General features: G+C 37.9%; 3 protein-coding genes across 7 annotated transcripts; 1 reads left to right on the plus strand and 2 right to left on the minus strand.

Annotated features, from left to right (window-relative positions):
• Positions 1-543: 543 nt before the first annotated feature.
• On the plus strand, positions 544-8,677 carry LOC306899815 (cadherin-related family member 5). Of its 4 annotated transcripts, none has more exons than XM_079466333.1 (16): positions 544-697; positions 1,863-1,964; positions 2,117-2,325; positions 2,407-2,463; positions 2,543-2,635; positions 2,711-2,797; positions 3,029-3,139; positions 3,232-3,402; positions 3,481-3,571; positions 3,911-4,017; positions 4,146-4,346; positions 4,496-4,624; positions 4,818-4,896; positions 5,255-5,318; positions 5,484-5,504; positions 6,229-7,486. In XM_079466333.1, coding segments are annotated over exons 2-15 (1,494 nt in total). In that variant the 5' UTR covers positions 544-697; positions 1,863-1,870; the 3' UTR covers positions 5,485-5,504; positions 6,229-7,486. The 4 variants fall into 4 exon arrangements, with proteins under 4 accessions (XP_079322459.1, XP_079322458.1, XP_079322457.1 ...); XM_079466332.1 differs by having other exon boundaries at positions 549-697; positions 2,543-2,630; positions 5,128-5,318; positions 6,229-8,058; XM_079466331.1 differs by having other exon boundaries at positions 552-697; positions 5,128-5,318; positions 6,229-8,058.
• calub (calumenin b) lies at positions 8,215-14,587 on the minus strand. Of its 2 annotated transcripts, XM_079466343.1 has the most exons (8): positions 14,406-14,587; positions 12,795-12,961; positions 11,138-11,381; positions 10,751-10,944; positions 10,234-10,400; positions 10,043-10,103; positions 9,740-9,939; positions 8,215-9,158 (listed from the first exon to the last, which is right to left on the minus strand). In XM_079466343.1, coding segments are annotated over exons 2-8 (972 nt in total). In that variant the 5' UTR covers positions 12,796-12,961; positions 14,406-14,587; the 3' UTR covers positions 8,215-9,053. The 2 variants fall into 2 exon arrangements, with proteins under 2 accessions (XP_079322469.1, XP_079322468.1); XM_079466342.1 differs by lacking the exon at positions 14,406-14,587 and having other exon boundaries at positions 12,799-12,835.
• Positions 14,588-16,147: 1,560 nt separating this feature from the next.
• utp15 (UTP15 small subunit processome component) lies at positions 16,148-23,372 on the minus strand. Its single transcript, XM_079466337.1, has 13 exons — positions 23,220-23,372; positions 22,818-22,958; positions 22,495-22,587; positions 22,118-22,302; positions 21,646-21,824; positions 21,347-21,472; positions 20,949-21,084; positions 20,735-20,816; positions 20,461-20,616; positions 20,266-20,367; positions 20,025-20,158; positions 16,705-16,763; positions 16,148-16,597 (listed from the first exon to the last, which is right to left on the minus strand). The coding sequence occupies exons 2-13, from the start codon at positions 22,905-22,907 to the stop codon at positions 16,383-16,385; spliced, it is 1,557 nt and encodes a 518-aa protein (XP_079322463.1). The 5' UTR covers positions 22,908-22,958; positions 23,220-23,372; the 3' UTR covers positions 16,148-16,382.
• Between the last annotated feature and the right edge of the window lie 1,566 nt (positions 23,373-24,938).

A 24,938-nucleotide genomic window follows, 5' to 3' on the forward strand; every position in this document is an offset into this window, starting at 1 on the left:
AAGCTTCAGAATGAGCTTCTATGTTCACTCAATGGATAAGGCATTTAAAATGTGCATTGATAGCAGATGCTTCAGCAATTCAAAGCTCATAAAACACAATATCCTATTTAAAAAATGTTGTTCGTGAGGTGAAAAATGTAATCGAATGTTATCATTTATCTCTGTGGTGTTTAAAGTGAAAAGAAGGCCTTTTTCTGATCTTATTGGGTTTATTGGGACACCATTTCAGCCTTCTGATCTCTTTCAGTCTTTACCGTCTATTATTGTGTTTCTATACACGTCCAGGATTATAAAGCATGAGAGAAGTCTGTCTTTCTATCTATATGTCTGTCTATGTATATCCTTCTTTGCTTCTAGGTCAATTACAATATATTTTGGTTGCACAACGGTTATTTTGTTAGTCAATTTAACGCAGTGGAGTGTTAAATAGGATGATAGTTAGACCTAGATGGTATTTGACTTCTTAAGCTGTTGGCTCACCCATTCAACTTGGCCTGGATCCAGTGAGCTTTAACTCTAAACCCCACTAATCCACAGACTGTTCTGCCATTGCCCCAGACCCTAAACACACTGACTCTTATATGTAAGGCGCTCACACAAATTCTTATTCGCACTCATTTTCTTTCACACACATTTTGAAATGGCACAAATATTTATTTGCTGGATATCTGACTGAAACGGACGCATCGTTCGACAGGTGGGTTTTTTGTGCTATTCCTGAAGCAAAACAAAAGGGGTAAATGAAACAAGACAGAACCATTATAATGATACATACGATTATTATATTTTATTCCGTGTCTGTGTGTGTTTATGTGAACTGGTGTTATAGTCTTATATAGCCTGTAGTCTACGCAATGCATGTTTTTCTTGACATCTGATAATCTAACAGTGTGATGAAGTTAGTGATGATATAGGTAAGTGGAGAGTTTAGTAAATAGCATTTACTTATGAAAACCATTGCATATATTGCATTATTTTTAAGGTCTGTGCGCGTGTGTTTACCAGACTGCACAAACTATCCAAGCATGCATGTTTATCCTAAAACAGAGACGGTAGGGTAGACCCAGATGTTTGTAAATTGTGCAGTTTCACAAACTGTAAATACAATTATTTGCATGAGTTGTTTAGGTCTTAGCAGAAAGTAAACACATTAGTACATTTTCACTTTTAATCCTCTCGTTGCTCAATGTGTAACGCAAGAGCTCCAAATACACAGTTTCAAAACGACGGTCTCAACTGTTGAAGTTTTGTAATGTTTTTTATTTAACAACAATATTTCAGTGAGTTTTAAGATGAGTGTCAGAGGACAGCTATTGTTTACATTCATACGTAAGAAAGAGTACTTACACAAGATCTGTTTTTATGTTTCACACGGAGTTAAAAGATAGTGGAAGGGATTTATTGTGTGTTTGTGTTTACATGCAGTCTGCATTTGTGTGTTTACGTGTGAGGAAGCTTCTCTTCTTTAGAAGATTTACAGGTCTTAAATAAGAACAGGGCCATTCGCAGAAAGCCTGTCTTGGTTTATACATTTACAGGTCACGATAACCTTAATCCTGAATGGACTGTCTTAATAGACACTTTCACTTTCAACATTATGTAAACCAAAATGAATACAGCTTTGGAAAAAATGAAGAGACCATCCAACATTTTCAGTTATTTTGACATGTTTTCATTTCCTGCAATACATGCAAATTTTTGATATTTGGGAAAGATATTGTTAGTAGTTCACAGAATGAAACAAAATGATCATAGCAAATTCATAAAAACTGAAAATAGTTTTGAGATTGGTCTCCTCATTTTTTTTATAATAATGCGTTGAAAGATAATCATTTAACAGTTTCTTTTTTTTAATCTGACAGTGAGAGAGATGGTTTTGCAGTTGATCTTCTGTCATCTGCCATTATGGAGGATTTTAATATTCTGTCACCTTCTGTCTGCATTCAGCTGGAACTCTGTAATGGGTATACTAGAAAGAAACCACACACAAAAACATGCGTTCGTGCTTATTTAAAACAGAAATGAGCAATATGTTCTGCGTCTGAATACAATTCCAAAAATATTTCTGATTCATTTCTTCAGTAAGAGAGGATTTAACATTTTGTCTAAATTACAGCCGGTGAATGTGACGGGGGTCACAGTGAGTTTGTGACAGTCAGAGAGAACAGCATGAGGGGAACTCCCATCACCAACCTCAGCTTCTCCGCAGATCCATCGACCAATCCCATAAAGTTAAGACTTTCCGGGAAGAATTCTGATTGGTTCTATCTGGAAGGGAAAACCGTACGACTGAACTCGTCGTCAAACAGGATTCTTGATCGAGAGGTGACAAAAACAGCATGAACGGACACTATAAACACGTTTTTAATATGCTTTCATACGTCCTGTTTTTATATTTCTTGTTAGGTGCACGACTCGGTTTTAACAGCAACTGTAAAGTGTTATGAACATGAGACCTTACAAGTAAGCGCAGCTAAATTCAACCAAATACATAAAGGCTTGAATGTCCTAATGGTGATGCCAAATGTGTGATTGTTGTCAGACTGAACACCGGATCTCGGTGGAGGTGCTGAACGAGAATGACAACAGGCCAGAGTTCCTACAACGCTCAACAAAGCCTGTGGAGATCAGTGAAGTACAGAACGTTTAGTGCATGATGCATGAATTTTAAATCTGTCTTTGACTGATGATTCAAGTTACCTATGTTTAGCTGACAGCAGTGAATGCTGTAGTGTTAACGGTCCAGGCCACGGATGCTGATGGAGACACGCTCACATACAGCATCGATGAAACATCCGTGAGTCGACAAAACCTACCTACTGTACAGGAATAACCTTCTTAAGTGCTTTTCTAACATTTCTAATACTTTTCTAATATTTGTGGACTTTTATTCCTTAAATTTACTCTGGAAGTGAATTGTTTTTAAATGCAATATCCTTTTCTGATTAAATGAATTCACTTTCGTTGTAAAGCCAGAAATTCTTTGTTAAATACAACAACTAAGTGTGAACATGTTTGTACGTTTCAGCCTGACGCGGATTATTTTCGTGTGGACTTGCCCAACAGTGGCAGAGTGGTTCTCAACAAATCGCTGGACTACGAAAGCAAAACTCATCTGCAGCTCACTCTTTACGCCGTGGTATCTCACACACAGAAAATATTGTGTTTGTAGAAGTGACGGAACAGTGAAATGTACCTTTGCAACGTACCTGAATGTTTATGTTGGTTTAGGAGTCGAACACCAACGAGCACTACAATACGACAGCCACATTCATAATCAACGTAACAGATGGAGATGACCAATACCCACAATTCCAGCCGTGTATTCTCCTCTCCGCCAATCAAAGCAGCCGTATATGTGCCAACCCTGTGTACACCTCCAACATTACAGAGAATGACCAGGTAAACCTATGAAACCAAAACAATTACTAATAATTTTAAGTTTTTTTCTTTCTTCTTTATTTCATCTTTATTCATTAGGACATTGTCTTGGACTTTTTTCCGGGTCCGATTCAAGCCGTTGATGGTGACAGGGGTCTGAGAACCACACTGACCTATGCCATCCTTTCAGGTACATCATCTGCCACTAAACGTCTCTTTCTGTATCATTAAAGTTTTGTGTGTACCCACTTAACAATAGTTTGGAGAAAAATTTGTAGCCAAAACATGAGCAAAACATATTTAATTTCAGCAAAACTTCTCTTTAGGATCGTCCTCAATTGAAAAAAACCCTATAAATGTACTGTATAGAAAGTTCACACAGATTTTCAAACTTGTAAAATTGCGATACGTTTTCTTTTAGGGTTAGGTTACAGTATTTATGACTAACTTTGTATAGGAACCATAAAAGTGTACGGAATGTCCTCATTCAGATATATAAATTTAAGTAAACATGTGTGTTGTAATGCAGGGGCGGATAATGGGAGATTTGTCATTGACACTCATTCTGGAGAGATGAGGCTAACCAGACGCGTGGACAACAGACTACTGACCCCGACCCTCAGACTGCGTGTCATGGTGAAGTAGTTTTGATCAATAGTTATTATTTTCCTATAAAAATACAGTGTATTCTAAGCCGAAACAATTTTTATCTATAATAAAAATAGAGCTATTTTTCTGAAAACTTTCTGAAAATGTTTGTTCAGGCTGCTCAGGTGGACGACCCTCTCAAGTACGCGGTTGCCATGGTTCTTGTGAGGGTTCTAGCAGAGAACAGATATCCGCCCCAGTTCAATCGATCGGCGTACCGTGGTTTTGTGATGGAGAGCACAAGCCCCGCCTCTCTCGTGATGACATACGGCAACACATTACTCACACCGCGGGCCGTGGATCAGGACTTCAGGGATGTACGTGACTCAACGATACAAACCACAAACATTTCATACATTCCTAACATCATAGTGTCGATAGCCGACATCGGTTTGGCATAATTGCATGAATTAAGATTGATTCTTAAGCATAAGACGCTGAGTTTGTCTGTCTGTGTGGACTTAAGGGCTTCAATCCCAGACTTCAGTACTCTCTAAAGTCAGAAAACAGCTCTCGGCTGTTTTACATTACACAAGAGGGACTACTCATCGCCAGATCCAACCAGCTACATCCCAACCACAAATACTTCCTGGAGGTATGAAAGTACTATCAAGATGAAATTAGAACGAAACACATAGAACGTAGTTACAATATTAACACAACCATGACTTAACCATTTGTAGTAAAACTGTGGTTATACAAATGGTGAACAATCAACTAAAAAACATGGTTTCTACAATAAATCCATGAATTCTTACTACTGCTAGAAACTGATATTTGTGTTGCAGGTTGTAGCCACTGATCTAGAGTCAGGCGATACCGTTTACGCCTCATTACAAGTGGATGTTCTTCAGAAAGGCCAGCCAGGTACCAGTAACTCTAAAACAGGGACTGAAAATAAACATTTCTTTAAAAAGTGATATATAAACAAATGGCATGTTTAACGTGCAACAATAATGAAATTTCATAATTGCATATATTCATATACTTGCTTGAGCCAAACGAATTCATTAATACAGACAATTTCAACGACACGCACACAATACTTCGGTCAAATAAATAAATAATCAATTTTTTATTGATTATACAACTTTTCAGTTCCTCACGGTCCTTTAGGGGCAGGGCCTCCTGATGATATTGAGACAGTGGGCAGGACAGAGGGCGTGGCAGGGGTGTGTCTAATCTTATTGGCCATTTCCCTATTTATGCTGGTGCGGTGCATAAGGAGACGGACAAGACGGGACCCTGCCGTACCTGCCAGTGTGGCAGAGAGCAAACATCCTAATGTGGTGAGAGATTCATTTTAGTAAACATTTAAAATGCTGCTGGACCCACAAAATACACATTTTACTGTATGTTTGAAATATCTCAAAATGAAGTTTAAACTCATCTAGTCTTTGGCTAATGAATCTGCGTATTGAATTTGTTTACATTCGCAAACATTCTGTGTCCAGACCCTGAAATGGTTTCAGTTGGTGAGTTGATGCCTTCCGTTTATCACCCTCTAGTGAAACCTTTACTGTATTTACATATAAAATTCAGTTTTTCGTTTTGTTTTCAAAACATTTTGTGAAATTTATGCATAAAACACCAAAACGTCCACATGAAAAAATTATGTACTATAGTATTCTGTAGTAGCACTACGTTAACTTGATAAGCTGCAGTGAATATTGTAGTATATTTTAATATTTACTATAGTATGATTCAATGCAGTATCTAGACATTTTACTAAAGTTATTATTGTACTGTACTTAAGTATACTACAGTATTCATTCATGATGGATAATGTCGAATTACATTATTTTTCTGACTAAAACCGCTTTATATTTCCCTGAAAGCAAGATAATAAAATCATGTGTTCACTTTTTGTTTTTCAAGTAAATATGTCTTGTTTTAAGGGTGTATATAATTGTGTTTGAAAACAAGACAAGCAACTGAAAATATGTAGAATATTAACTTTTATTTGCAGTGCACCAGTGGTTTTAGATGAGACCAAACCAGAGATAAGATGTGGTTTAGTTGTAAAATGTTGTGTATTGTTGATTTGATTGATTTATTTAAAGAAAGAACTCTATTCCTGGCACTTTAAAGTTAAAGATATATGAGAGGTTGATAAACATCTTGCCTCAGACTCAAAATGAACACCAGACTCTGATCCTCCAAACATGTCACAAACTCACCATAGTCTTTCTCTTACAGGTGGACCATGGGAGGCCGATGCCCCTAGTGGACGAATCGTTCTATCACAAGGAGGCTTTCAGCGGGTATGACAGCTCCACATCACCTTTTTATGGCAAACCGGGCATCTACACCAAAACAGAGGAACCACCAACATCTTCTGTGAACTTACCATCAGTTACCTTAAACATGCCTCGCATGGATCCGGGATCTCCAGCGCCACGCCCCAACGGAAGGCCAGCGAACAGATCCAGCAGTAAAACTGTGTCGTTTGGTGATTTTGTTACGGTCCTAGAATGTCATACGAAGAGCGGGGAGGAAGAAAATACAGAGACTAAAGCATCACTCCAAACAGAGAAAGAGATCTGCACTAATTTAGAGATAAAAGTAAATACTGGTTCAGGTATCACAAAAGATGAAAGCCTACCAGGATTTAACACAGAATCACAAAGAATCGCAGATTCTGACAACTCAGAATCAGAGATGTTTAATGCACGATTAAAAAGAGCCATCACAGACCATGACGAAATATCAAGTGACCCAATAGAAGTAGAAACTGATAAAGCAAGCGCTCTGAAAGTCCGTACAAACCCAGAGGACATAAACCAACATATCACAAATCGGGAGATGCAGAGCTCTCCCAAAAAAGTGGTTTCCGAAGAGGATTCACATCACGATCCACAAAAAAAATGATACAGCCACACAAAGCTTAATGTCAGAAGATGCCACGCAAGCAGAATCTCCAGTTTCAAAAAAAGAATCAAACACACCCAACCCAGGATATTCAGTACCTGAGACTTCGATTGAAAAGATTTCAGGACTTCAGGAATTCAGGACGGAAGAATTGAGATAACAGTCCAAGACACACCAAAGCAAAACATTGTTGCGCAAGACGGCATTATGAATATTTATAAACTTAGCACAATGAATCTTGATTCGACTCTGACCGCAGAGATGATCGACACCATCACAGAGCTGGACCAAACAAACTCAAAACTAGTTTAGATATTTTTAGCCCAGAAGAGAAATCTTTCTAATCTAGATGTAACCAAACGAGAGATGAACTATCTTCTAACAACCAAACCTGACATGAACAGCAACCTGACATGGTACCAATCGAGACTCAAAATGCAGATTTGGAATCCGCGGGCACCGATTTTGGGTCAATAACTAAGATTGTTTGTAACGTACGGAAAGTCGTATATTCATATTTCCAAGAATGAGCAATTCTAAAAGATTGGACTAAATAAAGTTACAATAAATAAGGCATCTAGAAACGAAAATATATCCATGAAAAATGCTGGGTTGTTTCCACCCATTGCTGGGTAAAATAAGGACAAACACAACTGTTGGTTTAACAATCCAACATTTTTGTGTGTAGAGTGTATAGGGATGGACTACATTTACATTTTCTTCAGATTTTTTTTTAATTTAACATAACAAATGAGAAAACTGATCATTTCTGTCATTCCTACATTGAAGAGACAGTTCACTCAAAAATAAAACGTTCTTGACCACCATGGTTGAAAATATTACAATGGTAGTCAAAAGTGCCCCAGAATTGTTTGCTTTCCTACATTCTTCATAACATATATTTTGTGAGCGACAGAACAAAGAGATTTATAAAGCAATTTTCCTACTATAGTAGTTAATAGTGTCCAAGAACGGTTTGGTTACATGCATTTTGAGCGAACAGATCCTTGGAGTTCAAAAGCACACGCAGATTTGTGCTTCCTTTGTATTGAAAACTGCACTGTAAAATGTACAGTACCGGTCCCGTTGTAAAGAAAATACTAATTATAAACAATACAAAATATATATTGGTTGTCAAACTGTTGACACCTTTTGCTCACTTTGCAGTTTCTTTGGTATTTTCTAAGACATTATGGAAACACAAGCAAGCATTTTGGAAAAAAAACTACATCTAGTCAACAACAAGATCTCCCCCAGTGGACCCAAAGCATGTTTTACATCAAGCAATTTAACAATACAAGAAAGGAAAACAGATGGTTTTATTCAATTTTATTTAGAAATTGAGCTATAAGGCAATTATTTACAATGCCTGACCAGAGCACAGTGAATACAGTTCACATTCATTTATTCTGAAGACACGGATAAACACAGACTATAAACTAAAGTTAAGAGAGGCGTTTGTGTTCAGTCATGTAAAAATCACAGCAAAGAAACAAAAATAAATGTGTTAAAGCAGTTTTGTGTTAAGGGCAAGGCACTTGAGGAAAGAAGAGTTTAGTTTATTAATTCAGTCTTACTAAAACTTCATAAAAGTTTCACCTATTAAGTGGTCGACCAGTTTCAACTATGATGCTTTATTGCTTGACATGCAGTTGCTGTGTTCACGTGCATAGATCAGGACGGCTGAGCAGAACGGTATGCTGATCCTGGATAAGATTTGATCTGTCTTTGCATATAAAGTTAAATGGATACAGAATAAAAAAAGCATTCTCAACATAACGCATCCTCTGCTGTAGTGTGAATATACAAAAATCGACATGTAGTGGTTGCAGAAAATATTTAGAATTATTTTTATGTGCAAACTGGAAATTGCAGTGTAAAATCCACCCAGAGTCGCTGTATAACTGCTCAATGATGCTATTTGACAAAGTTCTACATGGCAGTTCACCGCATGTCATATCAGTGCATTTGAAAACGCATCGTAATCCATCGGCTACGAGCTGCGAAAAACGTCACGAAACTGGATTTGATCGATTCGCAGTATAAAAACAGGAATGTTCATAAACACAACAAGAACTTGTTTCACAACAAGTGCAGGATACTTGAAATCATAAAATAAATTATTGTCCGTTTTGCATCCTTCGAGTGTGAAATTAAAACTCGTCATGCCGCACTAGAGCCTCACCAAAATCTGTTGCCTGGCTCCCAACAAACAAGTCATATTTGTCCACAATTTCTTGATTTGTGAGACGTCCGTCCTGTCATTAACAACAAAAAAGCAGTAATATTTTTATTATAACGTTTTACCTTTATCAGCCCATAAATAAAATCGGTTCAATTAATGAATCAAATTCAGTCTTCTGTTACATTGAACGTTTACCAAAAAACGTGTTTTAGGACCAGTGAAACTTTAACATATACTCATATTACTCCAAAAATGAAAATTCTGTCATGAATTAATCCCCCTCAAGTTGTTCGAAAACTGTATAAATGTCTTTGTTTGGTTAAACACAAGGAATATATTTTGTATAATGTTAGCAACTGAGATTACTGGGGCACCATTGACTACCATAGTAGAAAGAAATATAGTATATTTTTGTGTTCTGTTGAATGTATAATGTAGAAAAACAAACAGTACTGGGGCACCTTTGACAACCATTTTACTTTTTTTCTACTATGCCAACGGTGCCCGAGAAATCTCAGTTGCTAACATTTTATAAAATAGCTTTCTTTGTGTTTATCGGAGAAAAACCATGTATACAGGTTTGGAACAACTTGAGGTTAAATTATTAATGACAGAATTGTAATTCTGAGGTGAACTATCCCTTTAAAGTCTTACCTGGTCGGCATCAGACTCATACATCAGGTGTTTGGCTTCTGCCTCCGCGTGGTCGTAGTCGGAGGGCAGGATCCAGTCACGGGTCTCCTCCTTATCCATGCGGCCATCTTTGTTTTTGTCCCTGAAGTCTGTAAACTGTTCTCTTTCGGTTTTCACCCATTCTGGCTCCAATGAGTCTCCATCCTGACTGTACATATCCCCTAAAATACACACACATCCAAACAAAAGTGAGACAAAGCAATACACATGGCTGAACCAGAACTGAACACTAAGACACACCTCTACGATGCTTTTCGAACTTACCAATATATTCATTCAAGTCAATGAAACCATCTCCGTTTTTATCAATGTCTTCCATCGTCTCCTGCATGTCAAAAACAAATCTAAGTAAATTTCAAAGGTTGTATCACAATCCATATGCCACAGATTAATTTGTGGCAACTAAAAGACCCAACACTCTATCATCACCGGTATGTGCGACTGTCCACACGTACCAGCACTACAATGTCCTTCATGTAGTCAAACTCCTCTGGGTGTAGAAACGCTGTTAACTCTTCCTTATTGGCTCTCAGGTCTCCATCACGGTCGGCCAGCTTAAAACGGCGCTCGTCTCTATTCATCATCTGCCTGTAGTTGAAACCATCCTCAGGATCAGCTTCATCTGAACACACAAATCAGCATACATCATATATAATTCATATACATTAGTATTAGCCTGCCTATATCCCATCTAAAAGCTTTCCTATAGCTCAGTGGTTAGAGCATGGCGCTAGCATCACCAAGGTCATGGGTGTGATCTGAGGGATGGCACATAATAAAAAACAAATGTATATACCAAATGCACTTAGATACACCTGCCTATACATATAATACATATACATTCACATTATTCTGTTTATACAATATATACAGTATAATAAACATACATTAGCATTAGACAGCCTATATAACATATATACAGAACAAGCTTATATTACACGTCTGTTGAAGAAGTGATCACAATGAACATACCGAGGATGTAGCCGTAAGTGGCATTCCTGTATTCCTCCCAGGAAACGTAAGAGTCTGAGTTAAGATCGTGAGCCTGCCACTGCCGGTCCACATCATCATAAATCCAACGCTTTTGAGCGTGTTTAATCCAGTGTTTCATCTCATCCAAGGTAACAAAGCCGTCATGATCAGCATCGATCTTTTCTGCGATCTTACTGTAGATTGAAAGATCGAGAACCTTCATAATGACCAGATGCTCTGATGAAATGGTAACAGTGCTTTAAAAAAACCTATTCACTTTTAATTTTTTAGAAGAATTTGAATGCAAAGGTCATGCTGAGTTGAAGTCAGAAAAACAGACTTTCAATTTAATAGTTCTGATCAGAGAACGATCATGATTATTTTTACCCCAGTCTCTCTTTGCTCTCTTCCGGGGTGAGCTGATCAAACGTCTTGGCCTCTTCTTGACCAAGAAAAGCCTCATGGTCGTAATCAAAGCTATCTTCGTCATCGTGCTCCTTGTTGCTTAGAGGGGCGTCGTGATGAACACGGTCCTTCTTCTCCATGGGTTTGCAGGAGGACTGGAGAACGCAGAGAGAGACAAACAACAACAACGGCCACAGATCCATCTTCTTGCACGGAATTAATTTCACTGTAACACACAAAGAACATCTTTAGCCATCTTGCACAATGGCAAGCGAACACAAACTTAGGGCAAAGGTTATTTATGCCATAAGTGTGCAATCTGTGCCATGACATTTCCAAACATATGAATGTGACTGGACGTTAACTAATAATTTAACAATGAACATTTAATATAAAACAATATATACAATAGGGCTGTTACAATTATTAATCGTCACATCGCAATGACTTGAAATCATAGCAATTATTTCAGATAACCGCATTTATTGTGAGTTCTTATAAACCATGGTTGATCAAGCAGTATCTGCTGCATTTAACATCAAATGTCCTTGACCTCCACTCTTCGTTACATTGAAAATGTAATTTCGACATCATTCGAGTTGTGTTTTTGTTGTGCTTTATATCTGTTTGTTGAATTTTGTTTGCATCCACACAGCAGACCCACATATAATTTAGGTCACTCTATAGTAAATTCCATAAATTAATTGCCATTATAGTTATATTGTCAAGAAAACAAATCGCAATTATTTGATGACAATTAATCGTCAGCCACATTTCATAACGGCGACAACCCTAATATATAACACACAAAATGATTATGTGGCACCAAGTAGGTAATACCGTCCTCTTCTTATATCTGATATCCCTTCGAAATGACCATGGTTTAACTAAGATCTTTAAGACTTGGCTAAAAACACGTCTCTTCCGTCAACATTGACCCATAGTCTTCTACATCTGTACTACTTTCTTACACCCTCCCCCCAAAGGGGGGACAGATACCAGTTTTACTGCACCTATGCATTGTTGTTCTTCTGTTGCACAAATTGCTTCTATTGTTTCCTCCTACTTTGTACGTCGCTTTGGATAAAAGAGTCTGCTAATGTAAATGTTTATATGTTTATATGAAGTCAAACAATGGTAACTACACATTTTAATAGTCTGGCTACAATAACTACATTTTTACCACGGTACTTGCAGCGGTACACGAATGGCATTAAATCTGTCACATCAACATGCTTGCAATACTTTTACTATAATAAAACCATGTTTAACATTCCTACGACATACTGTATCTACAATAGCATTGAATTATAACCATATTCACATAGCAAGTAAAGTCATTTAAAGAATATGGCATTACATGTCAAAATGGTATTGTTAAAAAAGGAGCAAGGGTAATGAAACTTACTTTACGTAAATGTTATTAAAGTAAAAATGACACTTTTATCAAATAAATGATAAAATACAACATATTTAAATACTGCCCTTAACGCCTAACGGTAGGCATGCAAACATCTAACGTCAATTTAACTCCCTTCAGTTATAAAGGCTGACACGAATGTATTTGCTTTTCACACAACACAAATATTAAACATATAATTTTACAATAAACTGCGTATTTTATTGCAACTTCACTTACTGACTTTTCCACTTTTCACGCAGCCCGGTTTGTGTCAGAAACTCCGGATGTTAAACTGCAGACAGAGGCGGTTTCTCCGGGCAACCCGACCAATCAGAGAGGACTCAGAGATCAACCCCGCCCCCGTTGACCTCGCTTGTGCCGCTCCGCGATTGGTCCACTTCACTCTAAACGTGATTATGTCATTGGATTAGAATTGCCACGTCCGCAAGGCTCCTAGTGTTCACAGACTAGTTCAAATATGTCCACGCAACAACTAATTCTTTCTCTATATAAATTTTATATACATAAATGTAAATTTTCTAATAGCAAACCTATTTTTATATTGTTTCTACAAGAGATAAAACTGTATTTAAAAACAATTATGTTTTCTTCCAATATGAAAGCACAAAGGACTTTTAAAATTTGCTCTGCTTATAAGCTTTTCAACCTATTTAATTTGTACAAAAAACAATATTATTTGTGTAACTCCCTCTCCTGTTTTTGTTTTCTTTTATTATTATTCTTATTTTTTTTTGTCTTGTCTTGTCTGTTTCGAGCCATGGTAACAGGGGTGCAACTACTCAGTGTTAGGGGGGTATGCAGAAACAGTTTTGGCGCCCCCCCTGCTAAATAAAAAAGTGTGCCTGACATCATCATGTGTGGGCTTGAAATAATAAAGGTTTATTTTAAAATTATATCAGGCAGATACTGTAAGCCTATATATGGTATATGGACACAAATATATAAGAATGTATTCATGGAAATTTCTCTGCCATTTCTTTCTTTTTGCCGTATCTAAAACGTACCGATCCGTACCGAAACGTGACACAAGTGTATCGTATCGAACCAAACCCTGATTTTTGTGAACCATTACACCCCTACCTTTTCCATATTCATAATATTAGGAAATTAATCTGTTGGTATCAAGTTGGTATCAAGCTCCCTCTACACTTCCACCTAATGTTAGACCTACCTGTTGCTTTCCCCTGTCTTTCCTGATCCACCATCCTCACACCTTAATAAAATGAACTTTGCTGTTAAATATAGCAGCCTAAATTCAATTTTTAAATCAGCCTAGGGATGGCATCAGATAAGACAACTATTATGAAGTAAGGTTGTGCTGCTGTTGAAATTACATTAACATTTGGGATTTAAAAAAGTACAAATATGACACACACACATACATATAGAAAAGTAATTACAGGGTCACATCTCTCTCTGTTTAAAGGTCTGTGCTGATATATATACATACATACATACATACACGTATAGCACAGATCTTTAAAGAAGGAGAAATGTGGCCCTTGCAGCTTCCATGTCACCCAGCAGTTGTAAAGTAGTCTGTATGTCTGACAGCACAGCATTGCTAACATGAAGCTAATGGTAAAATAAAATCCATGATAAACCAGCCTTATTGCATAAGTTATGTTTTCCAGCTTCTAGTCATTTATTGTGCGTGCTACCTTATATTTACCAGTACTTATTTTACTTTAATAAAATTGAGATATTTCATGCATGGCATTGGTACAATGGTACAAAAACGGGTGCTCATCAAGCTCGCTAGCTAACGTTAGTCTGTTAACATGAATATTGTATTTGCAAGAATAGACGTCACATTTTAAATCCTACATGTTGCCTTTCACCATCCACGTAGCTGACGTCGCATCCCTTGACAGGCCATCTCCCCTTTCCATCTTTCTTTTACTATTTTTAGCCCCCGAAGGCTTTTTTGGTTTATCCATCTTTTTCAAATTCAAATTTCAACGACAACTCACTAACGTTACTGCGTACTTAACGTAACTCACGGCGCCCCGCCCACTCGCGATATTACCCTTCTATGTCTAAATAAATGATATGATGGAATCTTATGAGGGCACCGGTGCCGCCTAGCCTGTTAGTCCTCTTAAATGTATATAACATTTTATATATACAATAACATAGAAATTTTATAAAAATGTATATAACTTTTATTATTTCACATTTTTTTAACGATCGCGTTGGCGCCCCCCATGGTGCGGCGCCCCTATGCGCCGCATATAGCGCATACCCACTTTTTGCGCCACTGCATGGTAATGTTTTACTTTCTCTCTTTTCATTAATCTAAGTGTTTCTTTATGTTAAGTTTCTGTTGTAACATTGTTTTGATATAACAAAATGTTCAATAAAGCATTTTAAAAAAATAAACAATAAGAAAAATAGTTAACAAATATAACGTTTTTATTTAGACCTAGTGCTAGGAGCACACGAGATTTAAATGAGATAATAATAATAAGATTAATATCACGTTTTGTTTTTGTAAAACTTGAAAGATGGTACATAAACATGACACAGTATTTCAAATTAATTTAAACTACAAATAAAAACACATAAAAACCCCAACAAATGTTGGACTGTATTCACTTTTCTGATATTACTTTTGCTCTCAAAACTATTTAAGTCTATATTATGAAGTCGGATAATAATTTGGTTGTTTTAACCGTTCAAAACATAAAAAAGCTTTTTAAAGAATTTCTTTAACAACTTGGAACTAGTGGAAATATGTTTACATTCTGACATTTTTGTAATATTTTACTAAATTTGTTTGCGTTTTTGCATTTGGCATTAAACAGTAGCTGTTTTGCAAAAGTTGCTTCTTATAGCTGTTGTGGCGTTCATTCACGTAATTTATAGATTATGCAGAGTGATCAGATACACAATAATGCAAAATAAAAAAGCAACTCCCCAAATGTCCATCCCGTAACAGACAACCTGTGGTGAACCCTCCAAAAGTGAGTGAATAAACACAAATTGTGATCAACTCAGAGGACTAATAAGGCAAACAATGTTGCCATCAGTCAGGATTTGGCCCAGAAGATAATATCCAGCATGCCAGAGCGAATTGCAGAGATTGTGAAAAACAGGGCTCAACACTGTAAATATTGACTCTTTGCATTTATTTTTTTCGTCCGTCATCAAATGCCTTTAAAACTGCAGATATACTAACTTAAGATATCCAGTCCACCATAGAAACGTGGAAAAAATTATCTACCAATACAGAAGCAGCAAACTTTGTCACCACTATGGTAACTGCCTTTAATTTTCCTGTTAAAATAGTGGCTCTTGTTAGGGTTAAATATGCATCTAGAAGCTATTCTCTTGGTTTGTTTTCTAGTAAGCATGACTGCATTTCATTGGCTCTGTCCTTGAACGCTGTTCGGGCTTCAAGCTTAACAACTCCGACTCATCTGTTATGTGAACTCTAGGCTCATTACTTTGCGGCACTTTTTGTTTTTCACTAGATACAGAAATGACACGTGTCACTTTACAAGTATCGGGCCATTTTAAAGCAGAATGTCTCAAGTGTAATGGAAACAAAAAGAACAGAGCAAAACTCAGATTAAAAGAATTTATCGTGGGAATATACAAAACAGTTTCAAATTCTGCAAACATCAGCAACAAAATTTAAGAAGCACTGACACAGTGAGTTTTCACAAAAACAATGATTCAGCGATGAAGCAACAGCGCTCATACACACGTGTTGCATATTTATCTCTTCCGTTTTCGATTTTCGTTTCACCAACATGTTTCGGTTAGGTCATCAGACCACACAGAGTTTTGTATGGAGTGTTAGGTGGCATGTAGCTGTGGTTCCTTGGAAACTGGTGGAACAGCAAGGGACAGAACCTCTGTTTTGGGGGTCAGGGATGCAAATAGTGTGTCCAGGATTCCCAGGACCTGCAGCAGTTCCTGCTGAAGTTCAGCTTCTCGACCCAACAGCTCCATCAGACGCTGAAGCAACCTCTCGACGACAGGTGACTGTGGAATTACCTGCTGATACAAATCTATACACACACCACATAGTAAGCAAACCTCTGGCAGATAGAAATTATACCAAATCCTCTTTTTGCAACCAACTTCTTTAAATGTAAGTGTGGCAATTCAAACTCACCAAGAAGCATATCTCCAACTGCAAGCAGCTGACGAGAAAAGCGCGGGTCAGTGATGTGCCTGAAGAACAAGAACACAGAACATTTAACCTTTTTTTCTAAATCTTTTCTTTATCATCAGTATAAATTATAGCATTCGGTTGGTCAAGATCAGAAAAAGCCTGGCAAGATGATCAATATACTAACACCATGCACAAAATGTTTTTTATTTAGCTTATTACACAGGTTTTTATTGAAATAATAAAAAAAAACCCCACATGAAATTATGTTAAAATGATTGTCTACACCAGGGGTGGCCAACTAGTCAGAGACTAAGAGCCACTTTTTTTCTGTGTTACTGCAAAGAGCCACATCATACACATGGGTACACATGAACATCATCTTTTAATCATGTATGCACGCATACACAGACCTCTGCTCAGCCAGATCTAATGAAAATAACCACACCAACATAATAATATCAACAGTTAACATTGTGTGCACTGTCTCACACACACAAACTCTCAGTTCAAGCAAGTCCACAAACAATAATAGAATAATTTTCAATAACATCTTTCTCTTACTATGCTGCTTAGTGAGACTTCTGGCATTCCTTATCTTGAACAATCCTCTTCAAATCTGGCTTGTATTCTGTTGTTGCCACTCTAAGCAATTCTTTCAAATGAGTGTCAGTCAGAACAGATCGATGCTTTGATTTCACATTTATCAGGGTAGAAAACACAGACTCGCAGACGTACGTTGACCCAAACATGGACAGTATCTTAAGCGCAGCTCGTTTGATGTTGGGGTATTTTTCAATTGGCACACTTCTCCAGAACTCAACGGTCCCTTCCCTTAAAACAGCTTTCAGTTGATCCTCCTCACAAAGGTCGATCATCTCCAACTCAGCCGCAGCCTCATCTGTGACGAGCGGGGCTTTCAAACAGTCTGTTTCCGCATTAAATGGGTCGACGAGGAACGTAATCTGTGGTCTTTTCAGTTGTAGATCACAGAACCGGGTCACAAAGCTTTCGTGCAGGTTTGCAACCCGTGTTGCATATCTGTCTCTTTTCTTTTTCAGGGCGGCGCTGGTGACTTGCTCACTGGCTTTTAGCAGAGTATGAAAATGTGTTAAATCTCCCTTTTGAATATTTGCCTCGAACAGCTTTAGTTTGTTGACAAACGCAAACACACTTTGCACCAGGTCAGGCAGCATTTTTAACTTACCCTGCAGGGTCAGGTTCAGTCTGTCCAAGTGACACAGCATGTCGACTGAAAATGCCAGATCCATAATCCACTCGAGGTCTGAGAGCTCGGGATAGTCCTTGTCCTTCTCTTCCATGAACAGTTTCACAGCATCCAAAAGCTCAAAGAAGCGAGATAATACCTTGCTTTTTGACAGCCACCTCACAGTGCAGTGCAGCGGCAGGTCACCTGGAAGCCCTTGGTCCAGCTCAGCGATGAGATTCCTGAATTGCCTGTGGTTAAGCGCATGTGTGCGGATGTAGTTGACGATTTCCATCACAGGCTTCATGACGTTGTTTAAATTCAATGATTTAGACACGAGTTGCTCCCTGTGGATGATGCAGTGGAAATTCCAAAAGTCGGGAAATGTTTGATCAGCTTTGCACAGCCCCACAAGCCCGTTCACGGATCCGATCATGGCTGGCGCTCCATCCGTGGCTATTGCAGTTAGTTTCGGTATGGGCAGATTTGCTTTTGCAAACGCAGCCATCATTGCTTCTTTCACATCTATGCCACGGGTTCTGTCTTTTAATGTCACAATATCAAGGAGTTCTTCGTTGATCATACATTCATTTGACACAGACCGTGCAAATATTGCCAACTGAGGCTTGTCTTGTATGTCACAACTCTCATCCAATGCCACACTAAAATACTCACATGCTTGAAGGTCAGAGTGCAACTGTGATTCAACAGCTGTATTAATATCCGATATTCTGCGTTCAACACTGTGGCGGGACAGTTGAACGTCTGATACGCTCCGTTTTAGTTTGTCGTCTCCAGGAGACAAGATTTCAAAGGCGTCAATGAGGCATTTTTTAATGAAGTCCCCTTCGTTGTATGGCTTTTTAGCCCGTGCTATGTTCCAAGCCAGCTGATATGATGCAAGCGTTACGGTCTCCGAGTGTTTCGTAAATTTTTGGAAAAACTGCACCTGCTTTTCTGCCTGGCTTTTCAAAGCGACCAACTTGTTCTTGCGAAGTTCAGTCCCTTTTGGAAATTCCTGTTCGATGTTAGGGTGGAGTGAGCTGAAGTGACGCTGAAGATTTGAAGCTTTGAAATGCGCTAATGCTGCATGACATATAAGGCAGATCGGCTTGCCATTACGTTTAACAAAAAAATATAAACTCTCCCACTCTGGCCAAAACGTCCTGTGTTCTTCTTCATATTTTCGTTTGGCTGTGCTTTTTTTCCCTGCCATTTCAAGAGGTAACTTGAAGGAAATTGTTTACAACACAAATGATGTCACACCAAAGATTCTGTCGTCGCTCGTTTGACGTCACTCAAACAGGCTTACATGGTCAATGTGCCATCTAGCTGTAGGGGAGTGGATGACAGCGCCAGCCAAGCATTTTTGACGCATGTCATGTGACAGCTCCTGAAGAGCCGCATGAAACTAGTTAAAGAGCCGCATGAGGCTCGCGAGCCGCGGGTTGGCCACCCCTGGTCTACACAAATGTTGATTGACCAATGACAAAGTATTTCTGCCACATTATGAAACAGAAGTGTTATGTCCTTGATCGCTAATTTTCAAGCTTTTAAGTCGATACCTTGAATCTTACATTTATTGCAAAAATGCCCAGACTCACCGAAACTCTAAATCCCATCATGATCACATTTGACGTATGTCAGTGGGTTTGACCTTATGATCTGGGTTATTCTTATGACCTGGATTCTATTTGAAAATACAATTACTGGAGTTTACTCATTCCTTGAAGCCCAGTTTTGTAACAAGAATTTGTGCCGAGTCAAGAAAACCCAGTGCTGACTTGTGAAACCCAGTGAAACTTACTTGCGACCACAAACCCTGTTTTTAACCCTTTCTTTGTTAATTAGTTTGAACAATTTTGAAGTCTTGAAATCTTTTGTAATATCTGTTGATGAGACTGCAATGCATCTCATAAGAACGGGGCATGTTGTCACAAACGTCAACATGTTGTAAATTAACTTTTTACCTGGACAATAACTATATGTTTTAAAATTACCCTTTTGTAGTCAAAACTTTAAAAAGAGACTTGGCAATCTTACCCTAAGAAATATTTACTTAAACAAAAAATGTTGGTGGTGGTGTTAAATCTGACTCTGTGTGTGTGTTACATACTTCAGAAGAAAGTTGATTATTTTTGTTAAGCTCTCTTCATCTCGACCGGCGAGGGCGTTCTTCAGAGTTCCTCTGCGGCTCAACTCCATGATCACTGCTACAAGCACGTCTGGTTTACTGCTGCGTGTCCACGTCTGCATTAACATGCACAAACACATACAAATATGTACGGAATACGGATGCCTGCATTAGATCAAGAAAGCCATGCCTTACTTTAGCAATATCAAAAGCAAAGGTTTACCTGCAGCGCTGTGTCCAGGGCTTTAGACACCTGAAAGCTTTTCAGCAGTTTGTCGTATTTCTGCAGATGCTGTTTAACTGGTTTACTGACCAAGAAATCATCCTAAATGAGACACGGTAAGATAGACGTGATATAATAAATGCAAAATAAACTGTCATAATAAATAAAAAAGGTAATGCAAAGGAAACGAAATACCTGTTTAGGCGTGAAATTCTTCCCCTTGACAAACACCCGGTACGCTGGGCCTCGTCGTCTTCGACCAATCATCGGCTCTTTGTTTTCTTTGTGTTTCCTGTGTCTGACACTCAACACTCCATTGGTCATTCCCACAGCAATTACTTCATCATCAGGCTAAAGGAGAACCACAAAACCGATACAATTATGACCTTTTAACGTGAAAACCAAATATTTAACTTAAAAAGTATATTTATACATTTAACTAATACTTGAGTCATTGCACCAAACATACCGCGACAGCCAGGCTGAGTATAGACGCTGCAGAGTCAAAATTATGCACCACCTTATAGGAAGAGTTATACACTTTCACATGCCTGCGATAAAAAAGCAGAAATACATCAACATTTCTTATCACAGCAACAAAAAACATGAATAACCAAATATCCAGATTTGATTTGGAGAAGGCCCTTTCTGTTTTTTCTTCACAGCGAACACATCCAGCTTACCTGTCCAGGGATCCCGTGAGCAGTCTGTTGTGTGTTGAGCTCAGACATGCACACGTAACAGTTTTGTGGTGATTCTTAAGTGACACAAGCTGCTGTCCGCCTTTCAGAAGGTCCCAGATTTTTACGTAGCGCCCTCCTTTAACATACACAACCATTTTTAAAGGAGTAGTTCACCTTTGAATTCCATAGTAATTTTTTCCTACTGTGGCAAGTCAATGAGGGGAAATTTTTAAGTGAACTACTACTCTTACAAAACTGAAATATTTTCGAGTGGAACACTGAAATGTCATTGGATGAGTCACGTTGGAAGCTTTAATTTATTATAACCCATTATTTACCAATAGTGGATTCAATGCTAAACTCATCACTAAGAAGAGGAAGATGTTAGTGCTGTTCACCTGTGGACACCAGCAGGGCTTCTGAAGGGTACAGCAGTACACACTCCACAGGGTGACCGTGTTGCATAGTCATCACACTCCCCCCTGACCGCACGTCGAATACTTTCACTGTGTGATCATATGAACCTGCAAGAAAGATAAAAAAAACTAATGTGAAAATACTGTACTGTAAAAACAGTAAACGTTATAAGCATTGCCAGTTACAGGTGATTGGTTGGCATGGGAGTTGAATGCTCTAACCAGAAGGCAAAAGTGTCCATTAAAAGAGCATCATTTCTATCTGTAGCACAAAGGGTTACCTGTGACAAACAACTCTGGGTTGAGTTTGCTAGGAACAACCGTTCTGATATAGTCTGTGTGTTCGATAAATGAGTTGAGCTCTGCGGCACTGGCAACATCCCAAAGACGACACGAGAGATCATCGGAACCAGACACCACGCGAAACCCATCTGACAGGAATGAGGTCGTACGTACCGCCCTGAAAATGTGAGAAAGAGACATCTGACATGAGATTGGTGTAGATAGGTTAAAATATTCGTTGCATTTGGAAATTCAAGAGCTCAATGTACTATGAGAACATGCTTTCAGAGTTTACCTGCTTATTTAAATACGCTTGACCAAAAGCAGCAGTTTTGTACTTTCCCAGTTTTGTACAAAGCTAGATGAACAGCTACAAAATACCCTCACAAACTTGAAAGTCCAAATCATCCAAAATTATCGAGTGACGATTATACACTTTCTTAAACTGTGTTATTTGATGCTGGGACATACTTGGTGTGTCCTTTGAACTGCCTAAGAGCCACTCGGCCGCTGACGTCAAACAGTCGGATGAGTCCCTCTTCACTTCCAGCCACTAACAGTTTGCCATCACCTCTGAAACTACCTCCGTACGCTGTATCCCGAAAGCGCGTGAAGCTCCGAATGGGCTCTTGAGAATACGGTCCATATACCTGGATCTGATACAACACATGATGACATCAACATACAGCATACGTGTTACGGTTCTTAAAGCCGAACTGATAAATCAGTTCCCGGAGAACACATCTCCTGTGACGTTAAGCGTTAAGTGTATTTAGATGAACGTTTCTGTCAAATGAATAAATGTAAATATGACACTGTGTGTGTGATGGAGAGATAAGTAGACTCACTCTGGTTGAGGCTGTGACTGCATAATTGTGAGGTGAAATTGGAGAGAAGTCGATTTTTGTAACGGCACCAAATTCTTTAATTTGTACAGCAGCCTGAAAGACAAAAGCAGACAATAAACACAACCACATCTTTCTTTATTAACAGTGGCGACGGTGTATGCTAAACTTAATCAAAAGCCACATTAAAAATAAAATCTGATTCTTGTAAATATTAAAGGTTTTTATGACCTCAAATAAATTGACAAACAACATTTTGTGCATGCAAGATAATACATTTAATAACATCCCAAAATCATAAAAACATGACAGTTCGTCATTCCAACCTTATAATTTTTCCAGTACAGGGTATCCTCTGTCACTTTCTCTCCTAGTTTTGGACAGGTCTGAATTTTAGTGGTTCTAAATGAAGCCATCTCAGAGATGAGCTCTGGCTCTCAGCGGTCGGGTTCGTTCACTTCGAGCGCCTGCAAAAGATTCCTTGACTTTTTCATTCATTTCTTCATAAATGAAGACATGTAATAGAGTTGCGCTTCTCTTACAGTAAAAAGAGTATTCGGATGTAGAAATTACAAGGTCTACAAATGCCACAAAATGAAAGATGGATATTATTAAGAGAGCTCCCACATGCAAGTGCATCTCTGAAACTCAATTCTTTACGTTAGAGATAAATGCAGGAGTTAAGATTTATCGCCTTCTATAAACGATCGCTAAAAAATATAACTCACCGTATTGTGAACCTCAAAATATTTGGACGAAATGTTTTTCGCTGTAGATTAAAAGATAGAAAACATGGGCAAAAATCACGTTGTGGCTACAGACACATGGGGGCCGCCATTGTGTGACGTCACTCCCGGCTTTCAACAAACTTTATTGAAAACTCCTTGTTGAAACAAACTCAGCTTAACACGCGACAGCCGAAGTTTACAAACAGATAAACAAAGATTTACAAATAGATCGATTTATAAATAATATTTTCAATATTTAGAAAACTGTTATAAAGATCATTGCTTTCTTTTTTATAATGTTGCCCAGACAGGGTTTTATTGATGTATATCGTGGGCATTTCAGGTGAATAATAATTTCTTCAAAATGACACAAATACAGAAGTTGTTCTAGGAGTATATATTTTTTAAATCAAACCAGTTAAAAGCAGTTTTCCCTTATTATTTTTCAATGACATTTTATTTTTTTTCTGTTTTCCTAATCGTGAATAAAGCCCAGTCAACCCCAAAACATTTATTGTTGACTACACAATAATAAACAAGATGGGGTTTTATCTAAATTGTGTTTTACAAATATATCAAAATACAATCCAAATCTCTCAAGTATAATATGGAAAATCTATCACACACAATTGAATTCTGTTTCAGATCACTGACTTCAGAAACCATGCAATAATATACAAAATGTAATCAAATAAAGTGTTTATATTCTATTTCACCGGATCATTTTAAACTAACAAAATTATGGAGCCATGTTTCTTCTGTAAAGTACCTTGAAGTACCACCTAACAGGTACACACTATGGTAATTATTAAGGAACAACAAATTTTTATAATAAACCAATAATATTGAATAATGAATAATGTAAGGGATATGCAGTAAAATACCTGTTGACCAGTAATGATGAATGAAGACAAGAAGTCAGGAATGCAATTAATATAAGATAATTTACTGAAGAAAAATAGTTTTGCCAGCATTAGTCAGCTTCAGGACTCTCAAGGAGGCTGACCTGCCTTGCATTCAACTACGTCATAGGTAAATCGAGCTCACATGATTGGTTATCAATAGATAAACAAGAACACAAAGCTCTCAAACACTTCAGGTCCTGCAGATGATCAAATATGACACTTCGAAACTAATTAAAACATGTCCACTGTCTCTGGTGTAATGTCCATCTTGTGACTTTCTTCGTTCACACTTGTGCTGAAACAATACAATGACACACAGACAAACTCCTCAAGAGTTTGTGCTAACAGATGTTTTCAAACATGATGATAAGAAGTCCCTTTTCACAGTAACACTACCTATAGCAGGAAGCGAGAGCCTAAGCATTCATCGGAGACTTAAACCATGAATTATTCTCAACTATATCATAATCAGAAAAGATTAGTCTTATCGTGAATTAAATATAAGATAATGCTGAATAATAATTGATTCATATTTGTCGAAACCACACACAAAAGTATTTATATTTGAAGGAAGGCGAAGCCACGGCACCCGTCCCTTCATTAGAACCCTTAATAAACATGTTCAAATTCACTTGTTCAATTGTATTGAATTCAATTGTATGAAAAATTTAACACATATGAAGGAGTAAAAAAAGGAGAAGTGACTGGCATTAGTTGGTCAGTATTAGGGACTCTTTGGAAGGAGGTGGTTTTCATGGCCAGAGATATAGGTGAAGGGACTGGCCAACTTGTCTTTCTAGAAGTTAACAATAGG

This window comes from Barbatula barbatula, assembly GCF_947034865.1.
Source record: "Barbatula barbatula genome assembly, chromosome: 10".
Taxonomy (NCBI): domain Eukaryota; kingdom Metazoa; phylum Chordata; class Actinopteri; order Cypriniformes; family Nemacheilidae; genus Barbatula; species Barbatula barbatula.

What these genes read in the sequence shown, in the direction of transcription:
- calub (XM_079466343.1), bottom strand. An exon ending in TGAAGGACATTGTAGTGCTG is followed by an intron (nt 10,104 to 10,233) that starts GTACGTGTGGAC and finishes TTTGACATGCAG; the next exon opens with GAGACGATGGAAGACATTGA. An exon ending in ATGAGTCTGATGCCGACCAG is followed by an intron (nt 9,159 to 9,739) that starts GTAAGACTTTAA and finishes TGTTAATGACAG; the next exon opens with GACGGACGTCTCACAAATCA.
- utp15 (XM_079466337.1), bottom strand. Translation starts at nt 22,907, where the DNA reads ATGGCTTCATTTAGAACCACTAAAATTCAGACCTGTCCAAAACTAGGA. An exon ending in CAGTTCAAAGGACACACCAA is followed by an intron (nt 21,825 to 22,117) that starts GTATGTCCCAGC and finishes TCACATTTTCAG; the next exon opens with GGCGGTACGTACGACCTCAT. An exon ending in CTCACGGGATCCCTGGACAG is followed by an intron (nt 20,817 to 20,948) that starts GTAAGCTGGATG and finishes TTTTTATCGCAG; the next exon opens with GCATGTGAAAGTGTATAACT.
- LOC306899815 (XM_079466331.1), top strand. Translation starts at nt 1,871, where the DNA reads ATGGTTTTGCAGTTGATCTTCTGTCATCTGCCATTATGGAGGATTTTA. An exon ending in CAGCTGGAACTCTGTAATGG is followed by an intron (nt 1,965 to 2,116) that starts GTATACTAGAAA and finishes TCTAAATTACAG; the next exon opens with CCGGTGAATGTGACGGGGGT. An exon ending in ACAGCATCGATGAAACATCC is followed by an intron (nt 2,798 to 3,028) that starts GTGAGTCGACAA and finishes TGTACGTTTCAG; the next exon opens with CCTGACGCGGATTATTTTCG.